General features: G+C 47.0%; 1 protein-coding gene and 1 pseudogene across 8 annotated transcripts in view; both read left to right on the forward strand.

Annotated features, from left to right (window-relative positions):
- Positions 1-12,001, forward strand: part of LOC118402102 (E3 ubiquitin-protein ligase RNF220-like) — a 171,510-nt gene that overhangs the window by 156,794 nt on the left and 2,715 nt on the right. For 4 of the 8 annotated variants that reach the window (XM_052476961.1, XM_052476957.1, XM_052476958.1 and 1 more), the window contains 3 exons: positions 4,646-4,754; positions 6,853-7,053; positions 7,304-7,378. In XM_052476961.1, the coding sequence (XP_052332921.1) occupies positions 4,646-4,754; positions 6,853-7,053; positions 7,304-7,378 (385 nt within the window). The remainder of the gene's footprint in view (positions 1-4,645; positions 4,755-6,852; positions 7,054-7,303; positions 7,379-12,001) is intronic. The other 4 variants (XM_052476962.1, XM_052476964.1, XM_052476963.1 and 1 more) reach the window with 1 other exon arrangement.
- Positions 1-12,001, forward strand: part of LOC127911033 (general transcription factor II-I repeat domain-containing protein 2-like) — a 236,247-nt pseudogene that overhangs the window by 31,727 nt on the left and 192,519 nt on the right.

A 12,001-nucleotide genomic window follows, 5' to 3' on the forward strand; every position in this document is an offset into this window, starting at 1 on the left:
TCTACAGACAGTCACAGTAACTCTCCAGCTGAACCTATATTTCTGACAGATATTTAGCATTTTTCTCTCTGCCTGCCGTTGTTTTCTGCGAGGCCTTATTTGATCAGGTTCCACAGGATGTTGGGAGGGTATTGTATTATACGGCGGGAGATGATGTCATTTGTCAAACACCGAGAGAAGGGTTCTTCCGGGAACAATAGTTTAACAGTCCCTCCTTACTATCTGTTGGCTCATTGGGAGGAACAAGCCTGTTTGATTATTTTTACTATTGTCATAGACCAGACAAGGAATAAATAATAATTACATGAGTTGATGTCATTCATTCCTCAACAGTACAATGTTGCTTGTATGTTGTTACATTCTGACTTCTGTGCCAAAATCTAGAAAACAAATGGGCATGCAGGGTTTTATGGGCAATTTCCTGATGGAAAAGAGACTTCATTTGAGAATCCTTTTAAAGAGTCCAAATTGAAGGGATTGAATGATTTCAGAGGAACAACTTTGCTGTTTGCAAAATGCGTATGGCTTTCTCAGCCCTCGTTCCCAGATGAAAATGAGATATGTCTCCTTTCGTTACGTTGATACGGTGTGTGTGTGTGTGTGTGTGTGTGTGTGTGTGTGTGTGTGTGTGTGTGTGTGTGTGTGTGTGTGTGTGTGTGTGTGTGTGTGTGTGTGTGTGTGTGTGTGTGTGTGTGTGTGTGTGTGTGTGTGTGTGTGTGTGTGTGTGTGTGTGTGTGTGCTCTTGCGTTTTGCGGTAGTGAAATCTCTGATCTCATCCCAGATGGGTAATGATCTCTTGGCATCGGGGTCTCCAGACCCACTCGTTCCCAAACAAGATAAATGAGCTCTCCAATGCCGCCAATGTGATTGCTGCAAAATTTCATGCTCAACTTGAAACAATGGCAGAGATTTCCATGTAGCTCCGCAAATAATTGAATCTGTCCTCAATTTATATGTGATGACTCTACCCAACCCCCTCCCTCTGCCTCTCCCCCTTCGGACCCTGTGAGAAAGAGGAGCCCTGCCCATATAGCCATCGAAGACCCTCCTCACATACATATGGCTGGAGCTGAAGAAATCATTTGGGACTTTTATTTTCTGGTGTCAGTTTAGTTAAGGCCTTAGTTAACCAAGCTGAGGCAGCCATGAACTGTAAGTCTCCAGAGTGGCGCAGCGGTCTAAGGCACTGAAGTGCCAGGGGCGTCACGACACACCCTGGTTTGATCCCAGGCTGTATCACAACTGGCCATGATCGGGAGTCCCATAGGGCAGCGCACAATTTGCCCAGCATTGTCCGGGTTTGGGGAGCTTTACAAGTAGGCAGTCATTGTAAATAAGAATTTGTTCATAACTGACTTGCCTAGTTAAATAAAGGTTACATTAAAAAATAATAATAATAGTGATGTCCCACTCTCCATAGATATCATTTATATTTTTGTTGGAATGTGTGGGTTTTGTTAACTAGACCTATGTTCTGACTTGATCTTCAACAGTATTCACGTTTTTATTTATATATCTACATTTGAGTTTCCGAGGGTTTGTAAATTCACGTACATGTTTGCATAGTCCTATCACACAAAGATGCTGTATGTACAGATGACAGAGTGAAATGGGTGAATGGGGAAGGAGGTGGACGTAGATTAATCCCCATTGTAAAAGGCTTTCAGTCCCCTGGGTCTCTCCTCTTCCCTTTCGCCCGTATCTAACTGTAATTACACCAGTCAGTAGTGTGCTCAGGAGGCCACCACTGGCCCTCCATGCCTGCCTCGCTCCCTGCCTGAGAGATGAAAGGCTGGGATATAGGTGGACGCTAGATGAAGATAACGGGCTGATGGAGATGGATTGCAGGGGGGCAGAGGCCCGGGGAGAGGGGGTGCAGGGAGCCTAGCAAGGCTGGCTAATCAAATGAGAAATGGGCGCGAGCCAAAGCCTCACATTCAGACTGAACAAAGAACACTTAACGGGGAAGAAGGACGAGCTCCCTCTTTCTCCATTTCTTTCTCGCTCTCGCTTTCCACCCTGTAGCGGTCAGAGTGGAGGATCACCGCTGAGATGACATACACTGAGTGTACAAAACTCTTTCCATGACATAGACTGACCAGTTGAATGTTGCAAGACAAAAAGAGTTGTGTCAAGAGCACCAGTTTGTGTCAAGAACTGCAATACTGCTGGGCTTTTCACGCTCAACAGTTTCCCATGTGTATCAAGAATGGTCCACCACTCGACATCCAGCCAACTTGAAACAACTGTGGGAAGCATTGGAGTCAACATCGGCCAGCATCCCTGTGGAACGCTTTCGACACCTTGTAGAATCCATGCCTCAACGAGACTGTTCTGAGGACAAAAGGGGTGGGGTTGCAACTCAATATTAGTAAGGTGTTCTCTGGCCCCATCTTCCCCTTCTTTTGCTTCAGGGATTGTGTTCAGTAGGGAGAACGAGTTTTAAATTCTGTGCCCTTCTGAACACAAGCCCAGGTAGTCCTCCAAAGACCTGTAGTCTGTAGTGTCCCAGCTACACAGAGCTGGTGTAGCAGCCAGGTTCCTCTTTGTATGATGTAGTATTTCAGGTTAGATTGTAAGTCTTGTAAGGTTTTATCTGTACTCAAGGCTACTACAGCTTCAGTGCCCCACAGAGTCCCACTGTGGTCAGAAACCTAGCCCAGGCCTGATTCACGGCCCTGTTTTATGCCCACAATGTTTACTTTACTTGTATTTCCCTTAGCATAACGTATAGCCAATAACTCATCTTATAAATCATTTCAAGTTTAAGCACAGGTTGTTTGGTATATTATAAGCCACTATCATAGCATGGATTTTTGAGGTGTAGCGTTACAAATGATAGTTTGGCGTCTAAGTCTAGCGAAACAGGAACTGCGTAGACCGTCTTCCTTTACTAGTCAAGCTGAATTGTAATCATTTATACACAGGCTTATGCCCAGTAAAGACACGGTTACCTATCCATGAAGACAATACAATGAGGTAGCGCTGTGACGTGACAATGACAGGGAATCATTATGTCAAGGTATGTTGAGAGTGGTATATAGATACTAATAATTGCTATCATCCAGTTTAGTAATGCAGTGCATGCCTGATGTCCAGCCAGCCTGCCTGTTTGTGGTTGGGTTGGGGTTGGCTCCCCCTGATACAGTCATCAAATGGTTGATTACTTTCAGCCCGGTGAGGTAATCCAGTCCCCTCTGCCTAGTGTGTAGTAAACCAGGGGCACACACCCCCACTCTGGTCCACCATCCATCTTTCCAATGGCTCAGGCCTCCACATAAAAAAAGATTAAAACCCCCTTTTATTGCACGAGGGAATTAAATAACTTTTAGAATGTGGTTTCTTATAAATCACTGGCTAAATGAATATTCATTGTCAACCCGCCTCGTGTCTGAGAAAGACAAGAGAAGGGTTGGTCTTTATAGGGTAAAGTTTTACTCCGTGCGGCCCAATGACAGTGTTGGTTGAGTGAACCACTGCAGGGATTTATGAAGCTGTTAAAAGGGAAAACAGCATGCTACAGAGGACAGCGCTTCTGGGGCTGCTTTATAAGCAGGCACGCTAATCAAGACTAAATGCATTTTTACAAGCTCCTAACTAATAAGAGGAGATTTTAAAGCTTTATGGCCGTGGTGTCACAGGACAGGAGACAATGACTGGCCTCTCCTTTCTGTAGCCAAGGTCTCTGTCCAGTCAAACGAATTTCAAGTTGACTTAAGTCACAATCAGCTGCATTTTATTGGACTAACAGGAGACAAAGGAACATTCAAGGTCTTCAAGTCATATTCGGCTGAACTCAAATGATGCGTCCTTCTGTTAAGAAAACATGACATTGGTGTGAGTATCTCTATATGAAAAGACAAAAACAGTGCTTTATTCAATGTAGCGATCACCCTAGGTAAGTAGCCTGTCTCTCTTCTCCTGTACTGTGTATGTGGTCCTCAGAGCCCTCACTCCTCATTGAACAACCACACAAGGCCGGTAGTATAATAAATGAAGCCATAGATAGCCGAGGCAATGGGCCCTCCGACCGACCACTAATCGGAGTGGGGGAGCGCTCTGCCTCCCGCTGAGAGCTGGTCCAATAGTAAATCAATATTGTAGATCAGCGCTCCATCTGGCTGGAAAATGAGCGGATCACCATAAACATCTGGCCAGCGCCGCGTCCCGGCCAATCACTGATGGCCATATTGACTTAGTTACTGCTCGTTCATATGCTGCAGGACAGTTTTAAATGTACATTCTCCAGGCAGGGGCATTAATTGGGATATTTAGCGGAGGGCCTGAGAGGGGAGGGAGCTGTAAATCTTGGATCAGTCAGTGTAGGGATAGGACCTGGGAGGATACAGACAGACAGACAGACAGCTATTAAATAGGGACATGTCATGCACATTGTCGGTGTCCTGACAAGCAAGGACTTAATGAAAAACTTGACCAGGAACAATCTCAAAGCAATTCAGATACTGGGACTGAGGTAGAAGATTAAGAATGATAACTTATAAAATGGCCACCAAAATACCTTGGCCTCTGCATCCCTGCAGTGCTGCTACCGAAGAGTTAAAACAAGAGATTCCATTATGTAATTGTACTGATCCTTTCTCTTTGAGTGTCACTGTGACTCAACCCCAGCTTTTCTTCTTTACAGGATCACAGAGGGCTCGACAGCCACCACGTTGGAAGCACTAAAGGCTCGTATCCGGGAGCTGGAGAAACAGATCCTCCGAGGGGACAGATATAAGTGTCTCATCTGCATGGTAAGGAACCACTACACTCCTTTCTTCTCTGGGCATCAATGTGCTTTTCTCTCTGTCTCTATGCATGTCTACCATAAGAGTTTTTGAACCCAAGCAACCCTCCCATCCACTAGTATACCAACTCTTGGGTTGCCTCCCAAATGGCACCCTATTCCCCTTTTAGAGCGCTACTTTTTTATAAACTTTTTTAATTGATTTTTTACCCCCTTATTTTCCTCCCATTTTCGTGGTATGCAAATGGTAGTTAGCCATCTCATCACTGCAACTCCCGTACGGACTCGGGAGAGGCGAAGGCCGAGTGCCGTGCGTCCTCTGAAACACAACCCAGCCAAGCCGCACTGCTCCTTGACACAATGCCCATTTAACCCAGAAGCCGGCCGCACCAATGTGTCGGAGGAAACACCATACACCTAGCGACCGTGTCAGCGTGCTCTGCGCCCGGCCCGCCACAGGAGTCACTAGTGCGCGTTCAGACAAGGACATCCCTGCCGGCCTAACCCGGACGACGCTGGGACAAACCCTCCCCTAACCCGGACGACGCTGGGCCAATTGTGCGTCGCCGCATAGGTCTCCCGGTCGTGGCCGGCTGCTACAGAGCCTGGACTTGAAACCAGAATCTCTAGTGGCCTTAGACCACAGGGAGGCCCGCAATAGAGTGCTACTTTTTGGTCAAAAGTAGTGCACTATATAGGGACTAGTGTGCCATTATGGATGCAACGTTGTGGTGTGCAGGCAGAGACTTTGTGTTGTCTACTGTCTGGTGGTTGAAGTGATTCCTGCATGGCCTGAAAGTCAGCCCTCCTCCCTCCCTGCCCCCTGATGTGTGTGTCAGAGAGATTCTGTTGCACCAACTGTCGTATAACTTTGGAGCCCCAGTTGGAACCATCCCATTGAATTGGAACCACCCTGCAGCTTTGAGGACTTTCTCTGACCATTTCAACTGATGGTTCATTATAACTTATTGACCCCCCCGTCCCAAAATGAACTTCTCTCTTTTAGTTATTGATGGTCACGTTGGTGATTGACATCCATCAATGCATCCACTTCCTTGAGAGTTGATTATCTGTCATGTCCCTAATGACTGGCTCAGCTGTTCTGGTCTGAGAGAGAATCAGACAACATGGATTAACAACACCTCACACCTGACCAATCAGAATCCTTTCAGAGGTGTTCCTGAGAGTGTTTTGTGGTGGTACTTAGGATGGCAGGGTGGGGTCTATCACCCTGCAGCATGAGTGAAGATGCCATGGCAACCCCTCCTCCCTGGCCCCGGCCCGGGCCCACGACTCTGTGAAAAGCAAGCAATTACTGACGCCTGCCCCTCCTAAAGGTTGTCTCAGCCCCGGGGTGACAGACACGAGAGGAGAATGGATGCATGTTGATAACTCCTGCCCTCCGGTGACCATCGTAAAGCTCATTCGTCATTACTGTCTTTTCCTCCCGTCACAAATCTCACTCAGCTGAGGAGTGAAGAAGCTCTTCACACCTGTTTGTTGACTAGGTTTTGTTCTCATTTTTTAGAAGGGTGAGGAAATAGCCTATGCAATGACCTGAAAGTCTGGAGTTATATTTGACTGCTTACACCTCATCACTCATTTTGAAACACAAAGTGGCATGGGCTTGTTAGGCAGTAGAGTTGAGGATCTTTCTCTACAAGCTCGTCAAGGAGTTTGTTTGTAGTCTGTGTTATCTGAACACTTGTTTAAGCATCATACAGGCAGACCACCTCAGCAGGTTCTTGTCAGTGAATCTCTACCACCTCCTACTGTTGCTTTATGGAACTGGACACTAGATGGATGCATTGGATTTCACATCATCTTCACATTCAGTGTTCCCTGTTCTGTTTCAGTACATTTCATACAAAGTGCATAGTCTGGCCTGTAAAATGATCTATAGCTTATTTTGAAGTCTCAAACACATCACAAGAACTGCAACAGAAACTCTTATTGGCCTCTCTCTCCAGTGCCGCCTGATGTTGTGTGTGTGAGTGCATGTGTCGGTGTCCGTCCAGTCAGTCCGTCCGTACCCGTTTCTTTCTATGCTTTGTAGTCCGCCACATTCTAGTGCTCAGCAGTGCCCCCTCTGTACTTCCCTACAGAGGAAGAGATTCCAAACAGACAGGGCTGAAGACAAGAATCTGGGCCAATGGGGGCGGGCCCTCGCGGTAACAGCGCCAAATGAGAGGCGTGTTGCTGAAAGCTCAAAGCCCCTCCCCCCGCTGAGCATTTACTGTTTGTATAGAGGCTACGTTATGGGCTGCAGTGGCGGCGGGATTAAACGGCTGCTCCCGCTCCGGAGGGTAAGGCTCTCTGTGCTCATCCACCCTCCTTCCCTCTGCCCGTCTGCTCGCTGGGCTGGCCTCTTCCCTCCTCCATGCCTGTGCTTCTAGCTGTGCTGCCTGGTGCTTTGGTTTGGTGCCGTCGTTCGTCAAGACTTGTCCAGTGTTGTGCCGTGTGTGCCTGCAACCGTGCGTTTGTGTACATTTGTGTCAGTCCACACAGTTCCCCTTTAAACTCTTATGCTAATGTTCTGTCTCCCCCTTGTGGCAGGACTCGTACACGATGCCCCTCACCTCCATCCAGTGCTGGCACGTCCACTGTGAGGAATGCTGGCTCAGGACTCTGGTGAGAACCCAACACCAATCCACCCAGCCTCCACAACACATCACAACACTGCTGTTGCATGGCAACACTACTTCATCACATTACAGCCACTGATTATAGAACAGTTTCATAGTGAGTGAACATCCCACTTCACGCACAACCCTGAAACAAAGAGGTCTACTCTAACCTATGAATTATACCCTCTTAGGTGTAAACACACAAACTTAACACACACACACTCTTGAGCTATGTTTGTTTTGTTGTTCATTTCTTCTAATTTGGTCGTTGGTCAGTGATTAGCCAGTGGAAGCTTTGGATAATGAAGTAAATTATTTAGACAATTTTGTCACATCTGACCACAAGGGTGTAAGTACCTCTTCTCCTCTCTTTACAAACACAGTAGTGAGTCCCACCTAACTCATGAACCCTTATTGTACAGTACAGTAGGCTCAACCAGGCAGGGATACCTCCAAGATCTCTGCTGTATGTTTTGGGGAGGATTTGTTGTCACTAAGGCACTCCATCCTCATCCTCTCCTCCTGTGTTTTGCTACTACACATGGAAGCAATTCGTAAGAAAATGTTTCCCAGCCACAGGTCAGCCCCCCTCATCCTCCTCCAATACCCAATATATTAAATATGCTGCTGTGTGGAGGGAGGGGAGGGGAAGTCTGAGGGGTGGATAACAAATGTGTGCCTGCTGCAGCAGCTTGTTCCTAATGTGGGCATTCAAATGTTGCCCGAAGACAGCAATACAAGCGTTGCGCTTCAGGGCTCCCCTCATCTTGATCCAAGTAAATGCGTGTAACCATATGGCCACACCGTACACCAGGCTCATTAAGATCAGGTAACTCTTTTATTCTATATGAAGAAATGGAAGAAAGGACCTGCCGTCATTTCTTTGGGTAAAGAGAAGAGAGATGTAGGAATCTGGTTGTCATTGGAGCCAGGGTGCAGGGTAGAGGACGGGGGTGAAGAGGGGGGTTCTTAGTGTATAAGAATATAAGAAGGCAGCTGGTATGGTAGCTAGTGTGTCTGATTTGATTCACTTTCAAAATGAACCTGTAGGCTGTGAAGACAACGAGTTTGGGCTTGGTCCAAGACTCCCTAACAGTTTTTGTGTTGCTGCTGTTATGGAGACCACCTCTACTCAAGGCCATCCGCCATCTTCTTAGCCTGGTCATCTCTAGACATGAGCAAACTTGTTGGGAGCCACAAATCCTCTTTGCACCGTGGTGTGAGAGCTGCTCGGGCCCCCAGCTGCCCCCGACTCCTGCTTCTGGCAGCACAGAGACTCCACTGTTTGCTTACATCTGTGTGCTCCCTTGTCTGGCGAAGATTTATTTACCCCTTTCTGCAAGCCAGGGCCTGACCCTGTGCACTCAGGTTTACACACACACACAGGGCTAACCCAGCCCACCACATCAGTGTGTCAGGGATCAGTGTATGAACTCTGTGTCCTCTGCATACTCTGACGAGAACCGTTAGCCAGATAGATCCCAAGTCAGTCAGGGAGTACCTCTGACTTTACATACACAGGTCCCTTGACTCTCACTCTGAGCACAAACACTGGTAGTAGACTATACCTCTTCACAGTGTGGCTCCAGTAACCTTCCCCATAACTCTCATTTCTCTTTCCTGTTAATGAGCCAGTGACAGGAGACCAGTGAAAGCTGGTAGTCTACATGTCTTTCGTGTTTTGAGCTGGTGGTGTGTCAGCACTTGTAGGGGTAGGGGTTCAGCTAGTTGACACTTGGCAGGCTCAATCAAACGCTCAAAATATTTGAAAGAAAACACATTTTAACACAGGTCGGATACATGCCAGGGTAAGTGTTCAGGGCCCAGATTCACAAAACCTTAAGACATTTCTTCTTAACTGCATTTTTTCCTTAACTAGACTTATGGAGAAAGTAAAGCGAAGGTGCTATTCCTTAAAGGTTCTTGGAAATGTTATTGAGCTATTTCTTATGCTTCTCCTTAAGCAAAAAGATAAAGGGAACACTGAAATAACACAGTCTAGATCTGAACGGATGAAATATTCTTATTAAATACTTTTTTCTTTACATAGTTGAATGTGCTGACAACAAAATCACACAAAAATTATCAATGGAAATCAAATTTATCAACCCATGGAGGTCTGGATTTGGAGTCACACTCAAAATTAAAGTGGAAAACCACACTACAGGCTGATCCAACTTTGATGTAATGTCCTTAAAACAAGTCGAAATGAGGCTCAGTAGTGTGTGTGGCCTCCACATGCCTGTATGACCTCCCTACAACGCCTGGGCATGCTCCTGATGAGGTGGCGGATGGTCTCCTGAGGGATCTCCTCCCAGACCTGGACTAAAGCATCCGCCAACTCCTGGACAGTCTGTGGTGCTACGTGGCGTTGGTGGATGGAGAGAGACATGATGTCCCAGATGTGCTCAATTGGATTCAGGTCTGGGGAACGGGCGGGCCAGTCCATAGCATCAATGCCTTCCTTTTGCAGGAACTGCTGACACACTCCAGCCACATGAGGTCTAGCATTGTCTTGCATTAGGAGGAACCCAGGGCCAACTGCACCAGCATATGGTCTCACAAGGCGTCTGAGGATCTCATATCGGTACCTAATGGCAGTCAGGCTACCTCTGGTGAGCACATGGAGGGCTGTGCGGCTCCCCAAAGAAATACCACCCCACACCATGACTGACCCACCGCCAAACCGGTCATGCTGGAGGATGTTGCAGGCAGCAGAACGTTCTCCACGGCATCTCCAGACTGTCACGTCTGTCACATGTGCTCAGTGTGAACCTGCTTTCATCTGTGAAGAGCACAGGGCGCCAGTGGCGAATTTGACAATCTTGGTGTTCTCTGGGAAATGCCAAACGTCCTGCACGGTGCATGGCTGCACGCTGTAAGCACAACCCCCACCTGTGGACGTCGGGCCCTCATACCACCCTCATGGAGTCTGTTTCTGACTGTTTGAGCAGACACATGCACATTTGTGGCCTGCTGGAGGTCATTTTCCAGGGCTCTGGCTGTGCTCCTCCTGCTCCTCCTTGCACAAAGGCGGGGTTGTTGCCCTCCTACGGCCTCCTCCACTTCTCCTGATGTACTGGCCTGTCTCCTGGTAGCGCCTCCATGCTCTGGACACTACGCTGACAGACACAGCAAACCTTCTTGCCACAGCTCGCATTAATGTGTCATCCTGGATGAGCTGCACTACCTGAGCCACTTGTGTGGGTTGTAGACTCCGTCTCATGCTACCACTAGAGTGAAAGCACCGCCAGCATTCAAAAGTGACCAAAACATCAGCCAGGAAGCATAAGAACTGAGAAGTGGTCTGTGGTCACCACTTGCAGAACCACTCCTTTATTGGGGGTGTCTTGCTAATTGCCTATAATTTCCACCTGTTGTCTATTCCATTTGCACAACAGCATGTGAAATGTATTGTCAATCAGTGTTGCTTCCTAAGTGGACAGTTTGATTTCACATAAGTGTGATTTACTTGGAGTTACATTATGTTGTTTAAGCGTTCCCTTTATTTTTTTGAGCAGTGTACATTTCTTGGATTTGTTCTTACTTCCAAGATAGCTAAACCGTTGTCTTAAACTCTGGGCAGTGAGAGAATAGGCTCATGAAAGCAACTGAACATGTTTAATTCACTCACAAAGTGTCATTATTGATTATTTTATACCCAAGAAGATGTTTTAGAACAGTAATTTCATGAAATATGCTAATAGATTTCCATTGCAAGCTAGATAGCTAGCTATACAGAGAGAGAGAGAGAGAGAGAGAGAGAGAGGAGACCACACAGCTCACCTTGCCCTGCTCTCAGCTCCTGCCTTTTAATTACACCCTGTACACAGCTTTATAGGAGATTCAAAGTGGGAGAGAGCAGAGCAGGAAACTTGGAACAGGATGATGAGCAGGCTTTGATGCTCCACTGTAGGCCATCTGTCACTGACGAAGGCATGTGTGGGGATCTATACACTGGCTGAATGTGGTTTTATACCCGTTCGGTACTGATGTGGTTGTTTTGATCTAAACTCAGCAAAAAAAGAAACGTCCCTTTTTCAGGACTCTGTCTTTCAAAGATAATTAGTAAAAATCCAAATAACTTCACAGATCTTCGTGGTGAAGGGTTTAAACACTGTTTCCCATGCTTGTTCAATGAACCATAAACAATTAATGCACCTGTGGAACGGTCGTTAAGACAAGAACAGCTTACAAATGTTAGGAAATTAAGGTCACAGTTGTGAAAACACTAAAGAGGCCTTTCTACTGACTCTGAAAAACACCAAAAGAAATATGCCCAGGGTCCCTGCTCATCTGCATGAATGTGCCTTAGGCATGCTGCAAGGCATGAGGACTGCAAACGTGGCCAAGGCAATAAATTGCAATGTCCGTACTGTGGTCTCACAGTACGGACATTGCAATTTATTGCCTTCGACAGCGCTACAGTGAGACAGGACGGACAGCTGATCGTCCTCGCAGTAACAACACCTGCACAGGATCGGTACATCCGAACATCACACCTGCGGGACAGGTACAGGATGGCAACAGCAACTGCCCGAGTTACACCAGGAACACACAATCCCTCAATCAGTGCTCAGACTGTCCGCAATGGGGTGAGAGAGGCTGGACTGAGGGCTTGTAAGGC

Source organism: Oncorhynchus keta, chromosome 23 (genome assembly GCF_023373465.1).
Source record: "Oncorhynchus keta strain PuntledgeMale-10-30-2019 chromosome 23, Oket_V2, whole genome shotgun sequence".
Classification (NCBI taxonomy): Eukaryota; Metazoa; Chordata; class Actinopteri; order Salmoniformes; family Salmonidae; genus Oncorhynchus; species Oncorhynchus keta.